Genomic DNA, 25,570 nt, shown 5'->3' with positions numbered 1-25,570 from the left:
TCCTGGATCATAGGTCGATGCTCACCCACTTAGCCATGCAGCCGGGCTCTTTTTTATTGTTTAATGGAAGGAATTGAGTCAAGGTGTAGTTAGACTAGCACACAAACCTGAGTTGTATAAAGATGATATAACAAGGAAAATCAACATAGGCTGAAAACTAGCTATCCTGGGTCTAATATAAGTTTGCCCTACTGTGTAATATAAAGCAGTTTATCATTCTTTGTGCTTTAGCAATCTTATCTGTAAAATAGGAATGAATGGAATACTTGTGGATATTTGTACTTTAAATTGTCATTAAGACATTAAAGGTGATGGTAATATTTGTATAGTTTGGTTTATAAAGCATTTTCACATAATTTATCCCATTTAAATGTCTCAACCTTGTAAGCTATAAGGTAGGCAGAGCAGGTAAAATTATTGTGGTTCCCATTCTGCAGGTAAGAAACTGAGCCTCAGAGAAATTAAGTGACTAGGTTGCACAGCTTGTAAGTGGAAAAGCCAGTACTCAAATCCTGTCCATCAACCACTAAATTTTATGTACCTTCCATTATGCCTTATTGTCTCCCCAAGAATATATAAAAAGCTACCTCCAACTCTAGTAGGCTTATATACATGGCAGAGTTGCTGGTGTTCTGATTCTACCTCTTATTAATAGTTACCTAGAAATGCATTCAGTAGTTTCCATGTTAACATCTATGAAGATTGAGAAATAGAGTTTTTCAACACAAGATGGCTCACTGGCAACATAGAATTCCAGGATAAGATTTAACAATCATCATAAGATGGGAGTAAAAGCCATTAATGACTTAATTCCCTTTGCAAATTTTAAATCCTCTTCCTACTCTTTTTAGTCTTGTGTGACAAAGAAACATTAATCACTCACCTTCACCTGGCATCCCACCTTCTCAAAGGACTTTATGAGTCGGTTGTTGTGATACATCATTATTCCATACTGGTTATTATTCTTGCAAGAGAACCCAAAAGTTATTTTCACCTGCTTATTCTGAGGAGAAAATCATTAAGGAGACAAACACTCAGAACTTAGGCAGAAAAAAGTCTTGCACTCTATTATAGCAAACTTTGGATATAAATTGGTAAAACCTTTCTAAGAGGGCATTTAAAAAACCTGTATTAGTGGCTTTACAAATATTCTTTTTTTTTTAATCCTCATCTGAGGATATTTTTTTTTGTTGCTTTTCAGAAGGAGTGGAAGAGAGAGAGAGGGAGAGAGAGAGACATCAATTGGTTGCCTCCCGCATGCGCCCCAACTGGGGCCAGGGATCAAGCCTGCAACTGAGGTATGTGCCCTTGGCTGGAATCGAACCCGGGACCCTTCAGTCCACAGGCCTCTAACCACTGAGCCAAACTGGCTAGGGCTTTACAAATATTCTTTACCTTGACAGAGTAGTTCTTTTTCTAGGAATTTATCCTACAGAAAAGGAAGCCCATAAAGGTTTGTTACAGAGATTTATCAATTAGTGATAATGGCAGAAAAACATAAATAATTTAAATGTTTGACATTAAGAGAATAATTAAATAAATGTTGGTATATCCACATGGTCTATCATGTAGCTTTAAAATTATGTCCTTGAAAAATATTTCATAATATTAGGAAATATTCAGAACATAATAACAAGCATTATCTAAAAATAATTATATACAAATATATACATAGAATAGACTAAGGATATATACCAAAATGCCATAAGTGATTTAGAAAATTTATAAATAATCAAAATGTTTCTTAACCCACGATAGTTGCTCAATTTTCTGCTTGTTCTCCCAGGTTCTGATAAGAGCTGTAAACGGTACAATAAAAATCTACACAATTATAAGCAATAATATAAGTCCTGCTAATCATATGAGACAATGACAACAAAAATGTGAAAAACCAAATCACTTTTAAACGTAAAGGACATGAATAGTCCTGTTGTAACACATTTCATGGGACGAAGTTAAGAAGCTTGGATAGATGAAATAAAAAGAGCTAACTACTATACATAAAACATGAACAATGATGAGTTTTTAACAAGTCCGATTTGATTTAAAAACTAAGGTAAGAGAGTGAAAAAGATAAAGGGCAGAAAGAGTAACTGAGATTTTCATTAAAACAAATACTAAGAAATCTTCATGTCCAAATTAGTTAAGTAAAAATTTATTTTTGCTACTTATTTTAAAAATGATATCAATATCCCTCTCTAAATAACAAGCTATTGCATCAACTCAAGTGACAAATGGGCCAGGTATGATAGAACACAGTAATGTTTGGTTCAGAACATATAATGTTCTGGGCTCCAGAAGCTCCAATCAAATCACAAGTAAGGCCCTATTCAAATGCAAAACCAAAACAGGACAAAACTCGCCCAAAGAAACACACTAAAACTCTACACCATAAAATTAACATTTTAAAGATAAAGATTGTCAAATACATTCTTTCTATGGTATACTTTTAAAATTCCAAATTATGGGGAAGGAGTACACTGGGGTAGGAGGTTCCTCAAATTAGTATAAGGAGAGAGGACAAGAAGGAAGAGGCATGAGATAACTGAGGAATAAATAAATCAGCATCAGTGATCTTGCCCCTCAGTGACCTTGGAGGAAATATTATTAGGAGTTTCATTTTACTCATGTCTATAGTGAATTTGTTTAGCCAAAATCTATTAGAGAAGGTAACTAGTTTAATGAGAACAGTGGGTAAGAAGAGTTAAGGTACAAATAGAATGTATTCATAGGAGTCACCCTGATAAAAACCCATAAAAGACAGAAGCTGGTGCAGAAATGTGGCATATATTTAAAAAGTAGTTGAAAAACAATTCTTTATACTGGCTTTGTTAAACCGATGGCACCGATATCCTAGCCTACATACAGAGATATAGCTCATTTACCTACAGATGCTAACAGTGCTACCTCTGGCTTTGTTAAGTTGGGTTTGTTTAGGGCTTTAAAAAAACCACTTTCCTAATAAACAACATATTTCCAAAACAGAGAAAATCAATCTGCTTAGAGTAACAACTACACAGCTTTTAAAAAAGGAATCAATTTCTAATTTTTGGTCAGAGGAAGAAAGACAAAGCAAGATAAATAACACCTTTGATAAAGTAAACAGTGTGTGTTTCTTTGTCCAAGAGCTGTTCTTAGTTACTAGAAAACAAATCACAAGAGTAATCTTCATAATTTCTTATAAGTTCTCAACCTTTCAAAGACTTTTTTTTTTTTTGTGCCCCAAAAGCCATCAACAAAGATGGACCTAATTTCTATAATCTTAAGATTTTCTCAAGTGTCTGAAATCCATTCTTAGTGCAACGGGGGTGGTGGTAAGAAGTAAAAATGAGTAATTATTTCTCTGAGCGGCTGCCATTATCAGAAATACAAGGAAATCCAAGTCAAACATGTTGAAGATTTATCTTACCCCAGAAAATCAACCTTAAATTTCCACTCTCCTAACTTCCATCAACATAAGTCTGAACTTGTCATGACAAAAATCATGCTATGTCCAAAAGGTTAACAAGTTCTGGTCAACATTTTGCTTATTTCAATCAATGTAATACATAACAAAATTCCAATACAAACAAAATGGTGTGGACCTTAAAGCAGAGTTTCAAACCTGGCTACTTATTAGAATCAGCTGAGAATTTAAAAATAATATTTGTTAAAAAAAGAAATTTCAGAATCTACTGAACCATTCTAGTCTCAGGATTTTGTATTATAATCATTTTCAGGTGATTTCTAAAAAACAACAACAAACACATAAAAAAAACAAACCAGAAACTCAGAGGGAAGGCAGGGATGGGTGGGTGGGTGGGTAGAAATTAACCAAAGAATTTATATGCATAATCCCTGGACACATACAATGGTGTGGTGAAGGCCTGGGGTGGGGGTGGGTGCAAGATAAAAGGTAAAAAAGGTCAATGGGGAAAAAAGGGGACAACTGTAATACTTTCAACAATAAAGATAATTTTAAAAAATTTATCTTTATTGATTTCAGAGAGAGGAAAGGAGAGGGAGAGAGAGAGATAGAAGCATCAATGATGAGAGTCATTGATCAAGCCCACAACCCGGGCATGTGCCCTGACCGGGAATCAAACCCCGATAGACTGGATCCTAGGTTGATGCTCAACCACTGAGCCATGCCTGGTTGGGCAAGATAAATTTTTTAAAAAGTGTATAGATTGACATTTAAGAAACACAGAGTATACTGTAATAGGATTTGTACTATAACACATATTTTTGAATTAGAAAATGAAAGGATTTTGTTTTTCTATGAAATCTAATCCTGAAATGAAGAGATAAAATTCATGTAGTTGTAAGGATACTGTGAAGGTAGGTTTATATATATCGTATGCTACATTGCCAAGGCTCTTGGCAATCATCTGGGTAGTCACCTTCTTTTGACGCAGAAAAATTTTCATTCTTGGCTTCATATACAGAATACCACAAAATGCCTATGGAACAGTGAAGGGAAAGTTATTATATGATATTGCCAATTCTACTAAAACCCCCCTTAAAATACTGCTAGCAACTGAGGTCTATTCTGGGCAAAGATTTGGCTCAGTTTCCATACCATATTATACTATGTCAACTACCATACTAAAGTAATATTGAATCTATTCACTAAACTCTTTTGGTGGAGACAGTGAAAAGGAATCCTAACACAGGGCTAAAAGGCTGTCATCTTTATATAACTAAAGTGAGATATTGTTATATAGATTTTCGTGTTAGAGGAAATCTTACCTCTCGTTGTTGAAGAAAAACCATTCTTACTCACCCGTAATGAATACTCTGTTTCTGGCAGTTCAGAGGTAACCCCACCAGCCTCTTTTTCTTCTGTGCCAAAGTCTGATACCAGGATGTCATATTGATCTGTATCAAAGTCCAACTCAGACTTTCCATCTTTATTTCTGGGTAAAAGAGACAAGTACCAATCTAACAAAAACTGGTTCCAAAGGACAAAAATGCACTAGGAACCCAAGAGAAAAGAAACAATATGAGCCCAAACTCAGGTACCTATTTCTTTCCCTGACTACCAGTACCGAACTACAAATTACTCAGTTTGAAGACCACACAATATTTAGGGTATTTTCAGTCTGAACAAATCTACTATGTTTCATAAAGGTGGTAATGCCAAGTACAGAAGGAAAGAAAAAAAAAAAGGAAGGTGTGTACATATGTGATAAATCAATTGGATGTCAGTTATCCTCAAAGAAGGACCTTATAATAAGATCCCAACCTTCTGGGTATTGTTGCATAGGTGATTCAACATCATTTTCCCTAACTGAATAAATAGATGAATCAAAACCTATTTCTTCTAATTTCAGCAATTGTGTAAGGACTAATGAGATACTGAGATTTTCACAGATCTTATTTCTTAGAAGGTAAAAAAGGTTATTATAGAAACAGCATATATTCTCTAGAATATCATTTATGAAATTATCATTTAAATGTAATAGTACTCATATTCCTTTCATAAAGATCTTTCTTCTTCTCATAATCATTTTGGGTCACTTAGTTGTGATCCATTCCAAGACTCTGGCTTATATCACTAACAACTGCCAGGGAAAAAAGCCAAGACCCATCTTTGCTCCTGGTGGGTTATGGAGAAAACATATAAATCAGAACGGTAGTTTCAAAAATTTGTTCTGTGCAACAGTAGTACCCCAAAATTCTCTTAAATAGAAAGAGAGAGAGAGGGAAGGAAGGTAGGTTGGTCACATGAGTGAACAAATACAATTGAAAACAATTCCTGGCCCTCAGAGACATCCCTACATTCTAGCGATAACTCTCATACTTCAGGCTTTGCAAGCTCAGAGGTTCTGTGGTGAAAATGTAGCTCCTTCTTCAAGGCTGGACCAGGGCCATTATGGTATGTAGCTTTTATAAAGCCCATGTCACTATAATAGTATATTGTGGATTTTCCAGGGCAATCCTGATTCTTGCTACCCGACTCCACTTTAACACATACTCTGAGGAGGTTCCCTGGCCTTGCCCCTCACCATTCACCATCCAAAGAAAATAGGTCTGGAGAAACATTTTTTGAAATTGGGTAATGCTGCTTACTATATTACTCTTACATATTTTCAAAGCAAATTAAAATAACATTAGCATATTAAAGCCTCTGAGATGTCCTGCAATAAATCAGCATGGTAAACTTCAAGCCAGCTTTTCCTGAAGTTATGTGACCATGGAATCCTGTATTTACATAACACCTACTACTATATAATTGAGAAACGATGTACAAAGAAAAAAGTCTGCTTAATGTGTTTAAATCACTGGAAATACCTCAGGAAAATGATCCTTTATAATATAAATTATATTATTTGAGGTTTCCCCAGTAGGACAAAGGAAGATGTAATTTACCAATGTGTGAAAACATCCTTACTTTTTTCTTTTTAGTTGAAAGTACTTTCTATATAAACCAGCATGTTTTTAAATTTATTTTCTATTTATTGATTTTAGAGAGAGAGAGGAGGGGAGATGGAGAGAGAAAAACATCAATTTGTTGTTCCACTTATTTATGCATTCATTGGTTGCTTCTTGTATGTGCCCTGAGTGGGGATAGAACTCGCAGCCTTGGTGTATGATGATGCTCTAACAACTGAGCTACCTGGCCAGGGCAGCATAGTTTTAAATAAATTTAATCCAGCTAAGAAAGAAGGTGAAGCCGGGCCGGCTTGGCTTAGTGGTTGAGCATCGACCTTTGATCCAGGAGATCTGGGTTTGATTCCCAGTCAGGGCACATGCCTGGGTTATGGGCTCAATCCCTAGTAGGGGGCGTGCAGGAGGCAGCTGATCAATGACTCTCTCATCACTGATGTTTCTCTCTCTCCCTCTCCCTTCCTCTCTCTGAAATCAATAAAAATATATTTTAAAAAAAGGAAGGAGGTGAAATACCTGAATTTAGGAGAAAAGGAATAAACATACTTCATACTTTGTTCTATTAAACATAAAAATAACATCTCTATTTTATAATAAAGATTTTTAGGTTTTAGTGGACACTGTTAAATGTATTCCATTTGACATAACTAGATTAAACAAATGATATATTCTAGAGTATTTCTAGATTGTTTTATTAACTCTCAACACATAACCTGAAGCCAGCCTCATTAGAGTTCAAATTTATCTGTTTCAAAGTTTTTTCTACTTCTAATTCAGCTTCTCTAAAGCACTAATGCAGAGGTCTTTATTATTATTTTTTTAATATATCTTTATTGATTTCAGAGAGAGGAAGGGAGAGGGAGAGAAATAGAAACATCAATGATGAGAGAGTCATTGATCAGCTGCCTCCTGCACATCCCCCTCTGGGGATTGAGACCACAACTCGGGCATGTGCCCTGACTGGGAATCGAACCTCAACTTCCTGGATCATGGGTTGATGCTCAACTGCTGAGCCATGCCGGCCGGGAATGAGGTCCTTATTTTTAAAGAGTGTGTTGTACTTTGTTACCCTAATGTCTCTTTATCTTTTTTTCCCTTTTTACTGAATTTATTGGATTACACTGGTTAACAAAATTATACAGGTATCAGGTGCACAATTATACAACACATCATCTATACACTGTATTGTGTGTCCAGCACCATTTATCCCCCCTATACCCTCCTCCAACTCCCCCCTCCTCTAGCAATCACCACACTGTTGTCCATGTCCATGAGTTTTCTCTCTTTTTCTCTTTTTTGCTCAATCTCTTCATCCCCCAAACCAGCTTCCCAACCACCCTCACCGCCGGACAGCTGTCAGCGTGCTCCCTATCCATGAGTTTGTCTCTATTTTGCTTGTTAGTTCATTTTGTTCATTAGATTCCACATATGAGTGAAATCATATGGTACTTGTCTTTCTCTGACTGGCTTATTTAACTTAGCATAATGCTCTCCAGGTCCATCCATGCTGTCACAAAGGATAAGATTTCCTTCTTTTTACGGCTGAGCAGTATTCCATGGTGTAAATGTCCCACAGCTTTTTAATCTACTCATCTACTGATGGGCACTTGGGCTGCTTCCAAATCCTGGCTATTGTAAATTGGGATGCCATGAACATAGGAGTGAATATATTCTTTCCATTTGGTGTGTTGGATTTCTTGGGATAAAATCCCAAGAGTGGAATCGCTGGGTCATAAAGCAGTTCCATTTTTAATTTTTTGAGGTAACTTCATATTGCTTTTCACTGTGGCTGCATCAGTCTGCATTCCCACCAACAATCCACGAGGGTTCCCTTTTCACCACATCCTCGAGAACACTTGTGGTTTGATGATTTATTGGTGATAACCATTCTGACAGGTGTGAGGTTATATCTCATTGTGGTTTTAATTTGCATTTCTCTGATGATTAGTAACACTGAGCATCTTTTCATATGTCTATTGGTCATCTGTATGTTCTCTTTGGAAAAGTGTCTATTCAGGTTCCTGTGCCCATTTTTTAATTGGATTGTTTATTTTTTTGGTGTTGAGTTTTATAAGTTCTTCATAAATTTTGGATATTAACCCCTTATCAGATGTATATGTTCTCTTTCAGTGGGTTCTCTTTTCATTTTGTTGATGGTTTCCTTTGCTGTGCAAAAACTTTAGTTTGATGTAGTCACATTTGTTTATTTTTTCTTGTTTCCCTTTCCTGAGGAGATAACAGAAAAAATATTGCTACAAGAAATGTTTGAGATTTTACTGCCTATGCTTTCTTCTAGGATTTTTATGGTTTCACAATTTACATTTAAGTCTTTTATTCATTTTGCGTTTATTCTTTTTTTTTTAATCCTCACTTGAGGATATCTTTTCCATTGCTTTTCAGAGAGAGTGGGAGGAAGAGAGAGGGAGGGAGGGAGAGAGAAACATCGATGTGAGAGACACATTGATTGGTTGCCTCCCAAATGTACCCCGACTGGGGCTAGGGATTGAGCCTGAAACCAAGGTATGTGCCCTTGCCAGAATCGAACCCAGGACCCTTCAGTCCTCAGGCCAATGCTCTAGCCAGAATCGAACCTGGGACCCTTCAGTCCTCAGGCCAATGCTCTAACCACTGGGCAAAACTGGTTAGGGCGAGTTTATTCTTGTGTATGGTATAAAAAAGTGGTCTAGTTTCATTTTTTTTTTTTTCATATCTGTACAATTTTCCCAACACTATTTATTGAATAGACTATCTTTACACCATTGTAAGTTTTGCCTCCTTTGTCAAATATTAGTTGACTATAAAGATGTGGGTTTATTTCTGGGCTCTCTTTTTTGTTCCATTGATCTATATGTCTGTTTTTATGCTAGCATCATGTTGTTTTGATTATTATAGCCTTGTAGTATAGTTTGATATCAGGTAGCATGATTCCTCCAAATTTGTTCTTCTTTCTCAAGACTGCTGTGGATATTCAGGGTCTTTTGTGGTTCCATATACACTTTTGGAATATTTGTTCTAGATCTGTGAAATATGTCATTGGTATTTTAATAAGAATTTTGTTGAATCTAAAAAATTTCTCTGGGTATTATGGACATTTAATGATGTTAATTCTTCCAATCCATTAACATGATATACGCTTCCACTTATTTCTATCTTCTTCCATTTCTTTCTTCAGAGTCTTATAATTTTCTGAGTACAAGTCTTTTTACCTCCTTGGTTAAATTTATTCCTAGGTATTTTATTCTTCTGAAGTAGTTGTAAATGGGATTGTTTTCTTAGTTTCCCTTTCTTATAGTTCATTAATGGTGTATAAAAATGTAATTGATTTCTGGATATTTATTTTGTATCCTGCTACTTTACTGAATTCACTTATCAGTTCTAGTAGTTTTTTGGTGGAATCTTTAGGGTTCTTTCTATATACAGTGTCATATAATCTGCAAGTAAGGATAGTTTTACTTCTTCCTTTCCAATTTGGATGCCTTTTATTTGGATGTCTGATTGCTGTGGCTAGGAGTTCCAGGAGTATGTTGAATAAGCATGGTGAAGACATACATCCCTGTCTTGTTCCCGATCTTAAGGAAAATGCTTGTTAATGTCTCTTTTTCATTGTCAAATAAGTTATATAACTTTCATTTACCTGTCTCAAAACAGTGTCCATGAATATAAAATAGATATTTATAATGGATTCTAAATATTTTAGAATAACATTGAACTGTCTTGATTATTTGTGGCAATAGCCTCAGGATATGCATGTCTATATTATCAAGTTCCCCATTTTACTAATAAGAACCACTTTCTCTAACAGAACTGTGGTTGTAAAAAAACGTTAAGAAAAAGTATGCAATAAGATACAAATATCTATCAAAATTTATCTACTCTGCTTCTCTTGAAATTTGTTAGGATGTACTTCATCATACTACCTTTGCTTATTAGAATCTATCACCCTTGGTATACTATACCTGCGGATGTTCCAAATGAGAACACGAGTGCCTTTTTTGCCTGGGATGGCATCAAACTGGGACAGCAGATCATTTTCGCTGTTGAAAATTGAATAGTTCAAGATGGCTTCTAGGCTGGGCAAGGAATCCTCAGTAATAATCATTTTTTGTAAAACCAAATGCAGTCAAAGAAAAATTAGTATTTTAAGAGGATACTGTTAGTTAGGAAGATCTGCCTTTGAGTTGCATGTTTAGACAAAATATAGACATAGAGACATAAAGCATGGACATTAATGCTACAGAAGAAAAGAAAAGGCAAAATGAATAAAGGTTGTAGAGATGAACACAAAAATCAGTTACCCCTGCAGAATATAGCTTCAAGAATATAATGTAAATAAACACAGTTCTATATTTACAAAATAAATCAAAGGCTGAATTTTTAGACCCTTTGGAAGTCATGAGTTCAAACTTTACTGCTGTACTGCTTGGGTCAAGATGACCTGGTATCTAACAGAAATAATAGCTTGTCCAGGAATGGGAAAATGAGCGATTCTGCCATCAGATAAGCTGATGAATAGAATGTTTCTAGGAGTATAATACAAATGTAGCTACCCTTAGGGGAAAAATAAAGAGAGGGGGAACTTTACCAAGGTAATGGTGGTGTAGGAGAGATAGAGATCAAATAACAGTGAAATTTTCCATACAACAAAAGCATTTCTAGGCTTCTGTGAAAGGCCTACTTACTTTTAAAAAGCATTTAATAAGGGGAAATTCAAGTTAAATTTAGGACAGTTGAATTGATAGCTGGATTTGACCTGAAGAAAGAAATTTCTATCAAAATATCAGATTAGACTAATTTTTAACCAACATTCTCCATTTCCCAAAAGGATATTGTTTTGCTGGTTGAATGGAACAATTGGTACAATAACTGCCTGGGCCTGGACATATTCCAGGTAGGTCTGTGATAGGAGTCCAACAGTGAGAGTACCCCCATTCTTGGTGAAGACAAGAGCGTCCTTTCCTAGCCGCATGGAGCCTGACTTGAAACCATTACCAAAGACCCCGATGGGACACTGGCTCTTCTTTATTACTTTATCTGTAAAGCCAAAGCTGTAATTACACAAGAAAAAAGAAATCAGAAAAAAGAAACCAAAAAGATAAAAAGCATCGTAAGATGGGTGACAGGCAGAATGTTTAGGTTACAAATGAATAACACTTGTAAAATGTCATTCTTTTTTTTCCTTTTGATATTTCAGGGGAAACTATTAAGTTAAATGTAAAGGCAGCCTCTTTTCACTAACAAAGATAGCTGTAAAAGGTCATGGGTAGCTGCCTTTTAGTCTAGAGAAAATGGCTCTGATTGCTAATAGTAAGGTTAGGGTAGGGTAAAAAGGGTGGTTATCACAGAGTACACTGTATAGAGGGGTAACAAAAGTACCAGATAGTGGAAGTGGTCAGAAGTACCAGACTAGACATCCCTTAACCTAGTTACAGCACCTTCTAGAAATCTGAAAGTCAAAGGTTATATATCTTAACAATTTCAACTCTCCACCCAAAAGATAACCCTTCCAATTCTTACCCTCCGCTTCATCTGCTGGGACAGTTCATTGGAATGTGGCCAAGGGATAAAAATAGGTAGTTCTGCCTCTGAATATCAGCAAACAGCTGCAGTATAAAGTCTCTCTTGTTCTATTAAGGGCATTTCACTGAGTCACCTCAACAATCTCTGTAGCCCCTTATGATCAGTTTAATCTGGGAGTCATATCTTTTCCCTTTCATATATTCTCCATTCAAACATGCAACAAAATAATAGAAACCAAAAAAGTTAAACATATGAAATCTAGAAAATGATTATTACCTTCCTCATATATCTTCCCTCACTACAAATAAAACTAATTTAAGGGCTGTTTCTCTCCAGATTGACTAAGTTTACAATGTTGTACACTACCATTCATTCAATAAATATTTACTAATTACCTATTATGTGCCATACATTGTGCTAAATATTGGAGATAAAACTGTTAATTAAAGAGACATGATTCTTGCCCTTGTGGTTTACAGTCCAAGGAAAGATTTCATATATTACAGATTAGATGCTTCTCTAACATGAATAAAATAGACACTCTATATGCCATGTCTGAGCAGCATGGCCATGGCTCTTATACTTTTGAGCAAGGTTGAGTTGCCTGGTTTCTACTTCCTGAGGCTGTTGCTTGTGTTTATTCCCTAAGAAGGAATACCACCTTTCAATTTTCTATTTCAAAGTGTTATACAATAATACTATTAAGTCTTTCTAGAGTAGACAATTTACAAGAGCTTTGTGCACCCTACAAATAAATATAACTACAGAGAAAAGTAATTTCTAGGACAGTAGCTCCTTTGAAAATGCCAAAAGAGTGTTGTGTTTCTGCTGTCTATGGGCCTTAGTATTCCAGGAAATAAACATATAATAGTTGGTAAAATTAAGACATTCCTATTCTTTATGAAAAAAAAACTGGCTAGAAAAGATGTGGTCATTATGAGGATTAAGTTATATACTTCATGCACAATATATTATAAAGTACTACTCAAACTTGAATTTTAAACTAACTCTAGAAGTCACTCTGAGAATTGTCATGTGCTATCCTCTAGCTCTACTTCAGATCTAATATCATATATAAAAGTCACGGCTCTTCATAAATAGTAACCTACTACATGAAATGAATCTATATGGTTATCTGAACTTAAACCTCTAATGCTACAAAAGCTTCAATTAGGTGGTCAAGAGAAAGTAGTGAAAATAGAGAGACTATATTACTTTCTTAATTTCCTAGCTTTCTATCATCTCTTTTCCCCTTTGTGAATATAAACCTTGATTGTGTTACTTGGCTTGAGAAGACCAAATTACTGAACTATTGTTCTCAATATTTTGAGAAAGTAAGAAGTTGGGCAGGGCTAGAACGAGAAATGGAAAAGGACAAGAATAATGAGAAGAGAGAATCTGGAACTCTGGATATTGTTATGTTCCACTTAATTCTTCCCATGTATTCTTTTATTCTGCTTAACAGTCCCATGTTAGGTATTCTATTTAACTGAAAATTGCAGAATAGATGCCAGATACCAATCAAATTACTACCTAATATAAAAGCCCTCACAATAAGTGATAGAGTTGTAGGAATGAATTTTGTATAGTTCAGTGTAGCTCACTCATTTTCCACAGAGATAGCTTGGCTTAGATACGTGGTTTCTCTTCACTAAGTCCCACTCTATCCTCTTGTGTAAGAGACAACAGTATTTATACACTAAGGGGGCTTGGATACCAGCTCTTTGAGTGTTATTCAGGAAGACAGCAGCTTGTTCCTGAATTTATCAAAATGTCAAGATTCTAGAATCTAGAGAGGAGAATTTAAATTGGGATTCTGACCAATGAAACAAACCTTAGCAAATCCATGCACATACAAGGGTGGGCACTGCTGTTTCCTAGATATATTGGTGATGTAATATGCAATATAAAAGAATGAAAGACTAAGCACACTGCTATTCTCTTGCTGTTGTTTTAGAAATGACCTACTGGGAAATGCACTTCTAGGCAGAGGTAGCAAATATCTTCAATCCATGGATCTGTTGCTGCTTTTAATCCTTGACCTCTGAAAGAACAGGTTTTCCACCTTGCTGAAAAAGGCAGCTGAATATATAGACTAGCTGGTTCACACACTAACTGAAGAAGCTAAAGAGAATTGTGGACCTTAAAGAAATTTGATAGGCTTTTCCTATTTAATTTGATTTTCATGGGATTGTGTATTTATGGGAAAAACTGTTGCTGCAATTACATAACTATTTTACTAGCCTGAAAATAGAAAGATTAGCACAAAGAACTGGAAAATGTGGATAGGATTATAAGAAATGTTATAGATCAAATAGAATTTTTGCAGGCTTAATAATTTTGCATATCTACCTCTATTATTTTTTCTAAATATAAAAGCAATATGTGCCCAAACCAATATAAGAAAAATTAATATACCTAATAATAATTTTCAAAGCTACCTCTAAGGTTCAATTATTTAAAAGAGAAATTGTGGTAAGTGGAATCCTTGGCTACAAGTTAGGATCGGGTAAATGATCTCTTCTAAATAAATGGGACCTTCTAACAGATTCAAGTTTGTTTTAAGATATGATCAGAAATAAAATCTAGCACATATACCATATATAATCCAGGACACATTAAAAATTATTTAAAATTAATTTTTAAATATAAGGAACAATTTCCCAGCCCAAATTGGTGGGAAACATATTTGGCATGATAATGTCAAAAAATGCTAGGGCAAAAGAAGTTTCTGCCTGTTTACGTCTGTTTTGTTCCTCACGAAAGAAATGAAATTTTAAATGAATGATACACACCCTTCATATTTCAACTCAAATGCCATTTCTTCAGGGTAGCCATTTTGGATTCCATAGATTAGAGCAGATCCCTCCGTTAAATGCTCTCACAGAAACTGTACTCTTCCTTCATAGCAGTTATCACTAGGAGGGATAGCCTATTTAGTAGTATTACTTGTAATCTATACTTTTCTATAGTTCTTGTTAAACTGTCAGTCCCTTGAGAGCAAGGATCATGTCTGTCTGGCTCACCACTTTATCTCTAGTGACTTTTACATAGATGTTCAGTAAAAATTTATTTAATGAATCTCGAACAAAAATTGTTGCAATTATTTTAAAACCATCCTCCTTCTTCCTCCTGCCTTGTAACTATAACCACCAACTTTCACAGATGTAGTTTCCACAGATGAAATGTAAAGCGGTAAGATCTGGGCTCAGTATTTAACAACTTCGTCACTGGAATAAGGTGTGGTGAAGAGTCAGTAAGAAGATAAGTGATTTAGGAAAAAAACTACTACATACAGAATTAGACATACAAATATTTTGGTTTCATTCCCACCTAAAATTGTATTTATCTTAATATAAAATATTAACTTTAGCAGACAAAAGTGATGCTATAAGTTAAAAGATAGGGCCAGCTCCATAACTTTACCAACATACTGGCCACTTTCTTATGTCACTTCTAGACACTTTCCTCAAACATTTTTTATGAGGGTATGAGACACAAGGTACACAGACTGCCAAGTGGTAAAACATAACCAAATTTATAATTAGTTATGCCCAAGTTTCATTTATTTTCTTTCATGGATCAACAGGATTTCCCTACAAACAGGGTTACAGAATTAGAATACCTTCAAAGAGAACTACAACTAAATGAATGTTTTCCAGTTCTATAGTTTGAAGCCCCTTCCCCTCCATAGAACCCCTCCATTGTTACTCATGCTTCACACACGAGTTCAGGAACCCACGTGGAGAGTAATGAACCTCATCTGCTAAAAAAGGAAGAGAGAAGGAAGGAATTAAGAAAATACTCATCTTTCACTGAGTGATAAGTGAAGATAATCAAGTACAAACTTACATTCTCAACTACAAACCTTTTCAAGTAATTAGCTGAACTGGGAGTGGCAATAGAAATCTGTATCACCAGCTTCAGCAGCTAGAAAAGAGAATTTCCTGATTTTGAAATTCTATTGCAAAACCTTCAAAGATTATGTGTATAAATGCCTTCTATTTATCTTTCATGGGGCTTGATTATGTCCAGTTACATTCATAATTTTAGTCCAAAGATCATCCCAATTCCAATACTTCTGATTTAAGAGTAATTTAGGTTAATATAAATTGGAGAAGGTCCCAGACCAGTGATGGCCTCCATGTCGTTACATTTGCTCTTCTCTTTGCCTGAACTCTTATCCCTTTCCCCCTGTTCCTTTACCTTGTTAAATTCGACTACTCACACTTAGATCTCAGTTTAACTATCACTTCACCTATGGCACTTTTCCTGACCTCCTAGATCAGATTGTGTTCCCCTGCTGACTTGTCCCATGGCATCCTATACTTTCTTATCATTATACTTATCATTTTTTAAATTATAATTATTGCTTAACTATATGAATTGTCAGCTAGACAGTATGCTCTGTGAGGGCAAAACCAGTGTCTATTTCATAACTAGTGCCCTGGCACATAATATATGCTTAATAAATATTTGTTGAATGAATAAAGGGAAAGTAAAATATTAAAGAATATCATCAAGTCTTAACTATAGTTCATGAACTCAAGACAAGAGACAAAGAATGAAGACATTTTACCTGAGCATTCGGTGTAATTTATGGGGTGTCATTCCACATCCATCATCAGTAAAGGTCAAACAAGATTTATTCTTGACCTCCTCAACATCTATAAAGACCGTCCTGGCAGATACATCTGGATCTACAGCGTTATCTGTAAAAGGTAGAAATCTGAGATATTAGATCTCTTTTTCTAATATTCTATTAAAATCTCTAATTCAGTGCCCCTAAAACATTGAAAATGTCCTTTATTCCTTTCATGTGGATGTCCCAGAAGGTGAGCAGGAAGCATTAATGGTAGTGCACATACTATATTATAGAAAACAATAGATATGATAGCAGACGGGGGTATAAGCTGATTTTTTTTTTTTTTTCATATAAAGTCTGATCTGTGATCTCTTTTTTTCCTTCAATCTTCGGGGTCTGTGGGAAAAATAACTCTTCCTATATACAAAGCATTATGCTCTGTTTTCGTCTTATTACTTCTTGTCTTTTAGCCACTGCTCATGAACATACACAGTAAAGGGTGGCTATGGAGAAGAGCTAAATCACAATTTTGGTACAAATAGATGCATATTATACACAATACAGTTTACTTGTGAAAATTTTATTTTCTACTTTTTTACATCCACTCCTCTGTTAAAGAACATAGATATCATCACCATCCCTGTTTATAGCCTAAGAGGTGTTGAAAGAGTTAGAAGTTAAAATGAAAACATTAATTGACTGCCTAGATCCCAGTGATGGTAACAAGCTTGCTTAGGGAGAAAGTGCTTCTGCTTAGGTACTATGTAATAGTCTTAAAGGTGAGGCTGTCCAACCCTCATTAAATGGAGAACAAAGAGTTAAAGTAGAAAAAAATATAGAGAGAAAGTTTCACAATTCCTCCTGAGTTAGGTCTTCATAATAGGTTAATTATTTAAGACTCCAAAGACTTCAAATATAGCCATATTCTAACATATGCATCATGTCCAAAACACCGAAGTGCTTTTGTTTAGTGGCCATATCTTTTTGCCACAGGTGCCAGTTTACGTAATAGTCAGTCACTGACACATGTAGTGCAACTGTCTCATTAGGATTCACTGGACCAAGTGGGAGGGCAGTTTGTGCAATATGATGGATAGGTTTCTTAAGCACTCCTGTCTCTACTAGCTCTTTAATCAAGACTGAGACCTTCCCTTCCACCCTTTTCCCTTTCCCTGGCATCCTATACTGCTTTACTGATACCATGTGGCTCGGCTGAGAGATCCAGTGGGGGGCTGGCTGTATACTGGCCCCACTACCACTGTTCAAATTTGGCATTCCTCCACTGGGAACATGACTTACAAGAGAAGTATTACATATATAAAAAAATATCAATTTTTACAATGCAATTAACAATATTGGTTATAACCACTTGGATGTGTGGGATGTGCGGAATGTCCATCATATAAAATAAGACACAGATGAATTTCAAGGGCCACAATGATGTTGCCAGAATCAGTGATAAAACTGTCAGTGATTGTAACCTGAAAAAGTCGTAACAGTAGTTAAGGCATCACCAATAGTCCTAGAAGGGGGTTAAGAGGTCTGATGGAGTCAATCTTTAAGGACTAGGTGGGCCCAAAACTCTGTGTCATGTTGCAGATCAAGTGGGCCAACTTTTGGCAGGAATTATAAGTTTGACATGCAAAAGCGGCTTTATCAGAAATACAAGTTTTACTTTGTAAAAGAGGCAGCCGATTTTTTCTTTAACTGATAGAAGAATCCAGCATTCTGAAGCTGTCCACATTGTTTCAAGAAACTACTTGGCAAGCAGGCCTTGAATTGTTTTAAGACCTATCAGTCACTCCTGCTGGCAGAAAGCCAGGGCCATCGAGAATGATACCTTTAATTTGTCAACCAACAGGATATCACGTCTACTTTGAAAATTTTGCACGTAGAGAAATTTTTTCTAACATTTTGTAAACAAACATTCACAGTTCAAAAATGTAATGTATATCAATTCCAATTCCTTATTCATATAGCAGTGTATTCAATGAATCAGCTTGCAGGCCTCTCATAAAATCACTTTTACTTTTTTCCTCTTTAGTGCAAATTTTGCCCAAACTTTACTGCATGCTTCTTTACAGGAACATACCAAAGAGTTTTTAACACAGGCACTTCAGGAGTTACAAGGTAGTTGCCAGGAGCAGCTAGATATTTTATCTCCTTGGCTGGAAGCTGGTAGAGCACAGGGGGGAGGGGGTATGCAAGAGGCCAGGGTCAGTTGGAGCCGCAGGGAAGAAATCAGTGAGGCAGTCACAGCAGTAAATTCAGCTTTGCACTTACTTTCGGTTTTAAGTGGCCTTTCATTTAGCCTTAACAAATGAAATTATAATAATAACAAGATCAGCCTCAACAAATGAATTTGTAATAAAAGCACCAATCTGGTGGTTGATTTCAACCCTACCTCTTGTTGCTTAACCTTCCAAAAATTTATACTACCAGATCCCAGGGAATCTATTTTCTCCCATGGCCCAGCCCATCCAGCCTTATGAACAGGTAGGACAATGAGAGAATTCCTACTGTTCTCCCCTTATCCACTACTTAGGCAAGGGCTGCACTAGCAGATCCTGAGATGTCTTTATCCCCTAACCTGGCCCACACAATCGCATGTGCTACCAGATACCAAGGAGTCTTATCTCTTCTAACCTAGCCCATGCAACCCTTAGTTGGAGGACTCTATCTCTACCTCTCCTCACCCACCACTTAGGCAAGAGCATGAAAAACCAGATTGCAGGCAAGCTATCTCATTCCCTAACCTGGTCCATCTGATCCCTGATCTTCTAAAAAAAAAAAAAAAAAAGTATTGTAACTGAAGCCTCATTCCTCATCAGAACTGGGAAGGCATTAATGAAAAATTGTCCCATGACAGCCTCCCTGGAGAGACAGGCTGGGGAGTGGGGAGATGGCTTTTAAATTGATTTTATTGGGTGACATTGGTTAATAAAATTATATAGCTTTCAGGTGTACAATTTCAGGTATATAATACATCATCTGCATATTATATTGTGTGTTCACCACTGCAAGTCAAATCTCCTTCCATTACCATTTATCTCCTCTCAGGAGATGGCTTTCAGGTAGTGCCTCACAAGTCTCCCATCCTCTCCTGTCCCAGAAGGATGGCCTGCAAGTTCACCAGGATCAAGCTGTTGCCCTAGAGACATCCTCCAAGTATCTAAAAGTATTTTAGTCTAAAATTAAGGTCATCATCTTCTGACACAAGCTATTCTTCCTCTGTTCTACACACACACACACACACACACAAACACACACAGTGTCAGCATTCAAATGACCACAAGTTTGATATTCAAAAGTCATTTTTATCCCTCCCTCTCTCTTACCCTATACACATCCTTAGGCTCTCTCATATTCTGCTATCTCTATTCCCATTGTCACTTTCTTAGTTTACAGAATTTATTCCCTCTCATCTGGGTTATTGTGATAACCTCCTCACCAGTCTTTTAAAGCCAAGTCTCTCTCTTCTCCAATCCACCTTATACACTGCTGCAAGATTAACTTTCCTGAAGCACAGCTCTGACCACGACATTCCCTTGCTCAGAAAACTTCAGACTAAAAAGGCCAAATATCCAAGCCTCCCATCACATCCTGGTCCCAGTGGGCCTTTTTAACTTCATTCTTTACTTGGTACTTGGAGTCAAAAAGACCTGTGTTTGAGTCCTGGATCTGCCACTTACTAGATATGCAACCTTGGAAATGTAAATTAAATGCTCTGAGCCTCTGTATCCTCATCTGTGGGATGAGAATAATAATAATACCATTTACATCAAAGGGTAAAATTAAAAATGTATTTGTGAAAGCTCTTTATAAACTCCCTAAGGACCTAGGGTTTTGACTATTTGTGAACTTCATGCTCTAATTAAACTCAACTACTCAGTATTCTTTATGCCTTTGTTCATGCAGTTGTTACTTTTGCCTGGAATGCCCTCCCCTCCCCACACCCATATCCACATGTCCCAATCCTTCAAATCTCAGCTCAAATATCACGTCTACAAAGCTTTCCCTAACCCTCCTCTTCCTGGTAGGCTGGAAGTCATCCCTCTCTCCTCTAAACCCCCACAGCACTTGAATGTGTATATCTTTACTGATATATCACTTTTCATTTTGTTGTTATACAAAGCATAAACCTTCTGTACATATTTTATCTTTCTTACTAGAAGAGTGAATTTTTGTACCTACCATGGTGGCCTTGCCCACAGTGAGTACTCAATAAATATTTATCAAATGAATGATTCACTAGAAAATTAATGCACAAGTAGAGGAGAAAACTGTTGAAGGAAAACCTACACTGAAAGTTTTGGATTACCAGTTAACACTTTGTTCTCCCTTTTCCCTATTATTAATATGACCACAAATAGTTGTGATTTGGATTTAAAATATATGTTTGTATATATATACACACACACATACACATATATATGTAGGCATGCATGTGTGTGTATATATAAAATACTCATAAAAACTTGTATTCATATGGGACTGCTTAGGCCAGGCTTAGGTTAATGCTTAAGACAAAAATCATACTTACAAAGAATTAAAGATCATCCATAAAGTTCAGTACACAGTAGACACATATGGTTTTGCACAGTGTCACTGTGAGCTTAGCTGATCGAAAAGTACATTTGTCTCCTATTCCCCACTAAGTAAATTGTCACTTTTCCCTCTCTTTTTTTCTTTTATTAAGTTACATGCACATAGACCTCATTCCACTGTGCAGAGTTTCACTTAGGCATGGTACAAAACTTTAAAGATATAGTCCCTGTTCTCTAGGATTCAAAATATGTCAATGCCACTTTTTCCCCAGCACCTTCTAATGGACAGTCATACATATTGTAAGCATTCTGTTTTATGGTCAAACTCATCATCAAAGTTCCCTGTCACCCTTCCAAATAACTCTCCTGCTGCCCACTGACTTCTTGCCCAAGACAGCTCACACTGCATGGTCACAGCTTTTGCTTAAGTAGGAATTGGGGTTCACTTGGGGAGCTCTGAAACCATTTTCAAGATTTAGTTCTGTGCTACCTTGCCCCATAAATATTTCTCCCTCCTTTAAGTTTTTGAAACATTTATAATGTGCTTTGTATGCTGCTGCATCTTGTCCAGGAATGGTTTTCTTCTTTGCTTTCCACACAGTATTTAGCACACTGCTGCAAAAGCTGGTGTACTTGGTTGGCTTCAAGGGATGAACTGAAAATGCTTTAAAAGCAAACATTGGTGGAAGGGGAGGTTAAGTGCTCAGTATTCATTCCAGCGGTGTGAGGGCGCTCGTGGACCATGGACCTAGCCCTCAGCAGTAGCAGGGAGCCAAATGCACTCGTGTCATCTCTTAAGAAATGTCCCATCATTCCCAGATTCTTTGGTCCCCAAAGTTAAAGAACTCCGTTTTCCAGACCTTTCCTTATGATCCTACTGGGTGCACTACAATGCCTCTGTGCTAGCTCAGCGCCTTTCGGCCGGCCGTAGTCAGTCCCTGTGGAGCCCAGCTGCCTTAGGGCCCCATCTCCTTTCTATTATTTACTAAGCTATCCTAAAATGCCTGGAACATCACGAGCCAGAGAGAAAACCCACATAGGAGTCCTAACTCATTGGAAACACCTTGTTTCCTCAGCTTTATTCGCGGAAACTCGTCCCTGGTTAGAGAGCCCTCCTCCTCCACCGCTTGTGGAGCGGGGGCCAGTCCCGACGCCCCCACCCCAGCCCCGGCCCGCCCCGCGCGGCTCCTCACATTCCTCTTGCGTCCACGGCACCACGTTGGCACCACTGCCTTGGGCGATCGGGGCCAGGCCCGCCCTCACCACTCACCTAGCAGCTCCGCGATGGCACTGAAGGGTCGCGTGTGGCTGCTGGAGTTGCTCTGTAGATAGCGGGGGCTCATCTGGGGGCGAGAGAAGGTCCCGTCCCGCGTGAGGCCTCGGCCCGCCGGGCCCTCCCCGCGCGCCCCCCACAGCCCCGGGGCCCGCGCACGCGTCCGCCCCCTCGGGTCCCAGACCTACCGTGCTCAGGCGGATCCCAAATGCCTGCGGGCTGCTGCCTGGCCGGGCCAGCCCGCTGCCCGGCGCGCCAGGGCCCACGGGGGCCCCTCGGTACAGGAGCATTTTTTTGGCCGCCACGATACTCGGTTGCTGCCTCCAGACTACTTGCCCGGCCGTCCCGGGCTGGAGCTCACTCACTCGCACTCGCAGCTGGCCGCGGCTGTCCCGGGCCGGCCCTCTCTCGCTCCCACCCGCAGCTGGCGGGGGCGGGGCGCGCTCCAGCCACCTGTCCGGGGCGGGAGGGGTGAGGCGGGCAGAGCTGAGCGGTGGCCCCGCCCTGTTAGCACCTCTCCAGACCCACCGACTGCCTGTAGTCCTCCGGGCCGTACAGAAATATGGCGACCTCCTGACAGCCTCTCCTTGATCCCCGCCCCTAATTAATTCTTGGCGTTTGCCATAGGCCAGGCCGCCAAGCGGGAAAGCGCGGGGGGAGGGGGACGGGGGCGGGGGGCGGGGGCAGGGAAGCGGGGGGCGGGGGGCGGGGGACGGGGGGAGGGGCGGGAATGAGGCGAGGAGAGGGAGAGCGTGTAAGGATTTCTGGAACAGAGTCTCAGGCTGCATGACTAACGGGCAGGATAAGACAAGTCTTAGAAGTTCTAAAGACCACAGTTGTGCTGCTATCTGGGGAGATAGCAGACTTTCGCAATGGGAAAACATTCCGACTACTCTGGCTCAAACGTCCCCCCAAGCACCCAGAACTTTCTAGAAGACTATTGGCAAATCATCTTCAAAGCTTTGCAGGCCTGGGGGTAGACTGTTTATAAAAGGAGAAATTGGAATGCACTTAAGTACCCTAACATAGGGATTGGTTAAGTTACAGAGTGAATATTGATGTGGAAAATATTCATGAGGGAATGAAGGAAACAAGAGGTTACAACATACTGTGTAATGTGATACCTTTTTTTATTTGAAAAACAAGTATTGGAAAAACAAGTATACATACATATGCATGCGTACACACGCACACACACCCTGAGAAACACAAGGATATATTCCAAGATGATCTCTCCACATCTGGAATTATGAATTTTTTCCTTTTTTTCTTATTAGTACTTTCTAAACTTTATACTATTAAACATATATTGTTTGATCATAGAAAAAAATTTTAATTTTTAAAACTATATAACGTTCCCTGGTATTGATGAACCATAATTTGACCATTCCTCTATGATAATTCAGGTTGTTTGCAACTTTTTTTTGATAATACAAAAAATACTGTTTCAAACAACCTCATGTACAGATTATTAATTTCTGATACTGTTATTTCTACAGAATATTGCTGTGTCTAATATCATGTTTACTCTTAAAGAATATTTAATAGTATACTTAATAAATAGTGGGAGGTGATTTGCCCTCCCAGAAATGGTCAGAACTAGATAGTCCTAATCTGATCTGACCAATCTTTTTTTTTTTTGCCAATGTTTTGAATAAAAAATAGTGTCTCCTTATTGTTTTAATTTGCATTTCTCCAACCACCAGTAAAGCTGAATATCTTCTAACATGTTTATTATATATTTTCATCTTTTCTGTAAGTACATGTTTACATCCTTTCAGCATCATCACCTCCTTCTTGGGCCTTTTGAATTTCTTTTTGTATATCTATCTTTAATTTTTTTAATACATAAAATTACAGAGAATGATATAACAGATCCCCAAATACTGAATACTCAGATTCAAAAATTTATCAAGACTTTACCATACCTGCTTTATATATTATTTTCTTTTTTATTTCTGTAAACATTTTAGAGCAAATCTCAAATATCATGTCATTTTACCCTCTACACTTCAGTGTCCTCTGAAAACATGCAATTTTCTTAAAGACATAACCACATCGCCACTTTCACACTAAACAAAATACCAATTATTTGCTATCCTCTACTATCCAGTCCATATTCTGATTTCCTCAATTATCTCAAAAATATTTTTTTGCATTTAGTTTGTTTAAATCTAGATCCAAACAAGATGCACGCATTTCACTTGGTTATGTGTCTGCAATCTACTTTAATCTAAAACAGTCTCTTTCTTTTTTTTCCATGCTATTAAGTTGTTGAAGAAATCAAGTCACTTGTAATGTTGAATGCCTACATTCTCATTTGTCTGTTTGTGTCTTTTTGTTGTCACTTAGCTTGCTCTTCTTGTTAGAGGAGTAAGCATAACTTAACTATAAATCACAAATTGGCTCTAAAGTCTTCACTAGATTTCAGTACAATTCTTTTTAAGCAGGAATGCTCATAGATAGTGTTGTATACTTCCTATTGCATTGCATTATGAAGTATATACTGCTCAATACTTAGTGATGTTCAGATTGATCAGTTAGTTCCAGTGGAGGGAGCCTGAATGTTCCACCATAGGGATACCTCAGAGATATTTTGCGTTCAGTTTCAGACAACCCCAATAAAGTGAATATTACCATAAAGCGAGTCATGTGAATTTATTGGTTTCCCAGTGCATATAAAAGTTATATTTACACTATACTGTATGTAGCCTATTAAGTATGCAATAACATTATGTCCAAAACCACAATGTACATGCCTTAATTTAAAAATACTTTACTGCTAAAATATGCTAACCATCATCTGTCCCTTAATAATCTAACTCATAATCTTTTTACTGGTGAAGGGTCTTCCCTGGACATTGATGGCTACTGACTGATTAGGGTAGTAGTTGCTGAAGGTTGGGGTGGCTGTGGCAATTTCTTAAAATAAAACAATAATGAAGTTTGCCTCATCAATTGACTCTTCCTTTCAGGAATGATTTCTCTGTAGCATTAGATGCTCTTTGATAGCATTCTATCCACAGTAGAACTTCTTTCAAATTTGGAGTTAATCCTCTCAAAGCCTCTGCTTTGTCAAATAAATTTATGTAATATTCTAAATCCTATGCCATCATTTCTATGACGTTCACAGCATCTTCAACAGGAGTAGAGTCCATCTCAAGAAACCACTATCTTTGCTCATTCATAAGAAGCAACTCCTCATCTGTTAAAGTTTATCCTGAGGTTGAAGCAATTTAGTCATATCTTCAAGGCTCCACTTCTAATTCTAGTTTT

General features: G+C 37.5%; 1 protein-coding gene across 3 annotated transcripts in view; it reads right to left on the bottom strand.

Annotated features, from left to right (window-relative positions):
- MORC4 (MORC family CW-type zinc finger 4) overlaps positions 1 to 22,606 on the bottom strand; it is a 60,142-nt gene extending 37,536 nt beyond the window's left edge. The window contains exons 1-8 of one of the 3 annotated variants that reach the window (XM_087813508.1): positions 22,483 to 22,606; positions 22,292 to 22,364; positions 16,469 to 16,601; positions 11,200 to 11,417; positions 10,329 to 10,476; positions 4,766 to 4,898; positions 4,314 to 4,442; positions 884 to 1,003 (exon numbers count right to left, since the gene is read on the bottom strand). In XM_087813508.1, the coding sequence (XP_087669634.1) occupies positions 884 to 1,003; positions 4,314 to 4,442; positions 4,766 to 4,898; positions 10,329 to 10,476; positions 11,200 to 11,417; positions 16,469 to 16,601; positions 22,292 to 22,364; positions 22,483 to 22,584 (1,056 nt within the window). In that variant the 5' untranslated portion in view covers positions 22,585 to 22,606. The remainder of the gene's footprint in view (positions 1 to 883; positions 1,004 to 4,313; positions 4,443 to 4,765; positions 4,899 to 10,328; positions 10,477 to 11,199; positions 11,418 to 16,468; positions 16,602 to 22,291; positions 22,365 to 22,482) is intronic. The other 2 variants (XM_087813507.1, XM_087813509.1) reach the window with 2 other exon arrangements.
- Positions 22,607 to 25,570: the final 2,964 nt, after the last annotated feature.

The sequence above is a fragment of the Miniopterus natalensis genome, chromosome X (genome assembly GCF_054644295.1).
Source record: "Miniopterus natalensis isolate mMinNat1 chromosome X, mMinNat1.hap1, whole genome shotgun sequence".
Lineage (NCBI taxonomy): Eukaryota > Metazoa > Chordata > Mammalia > Chiroptera > Miniopteridae > Miniopterus > Miniopterus natalensis.
The sequence above is the reverse complement of the archived record's forward strand: the minus strand, read 5'-3'. Positions and strand labels throughout refer to the sequence as shown.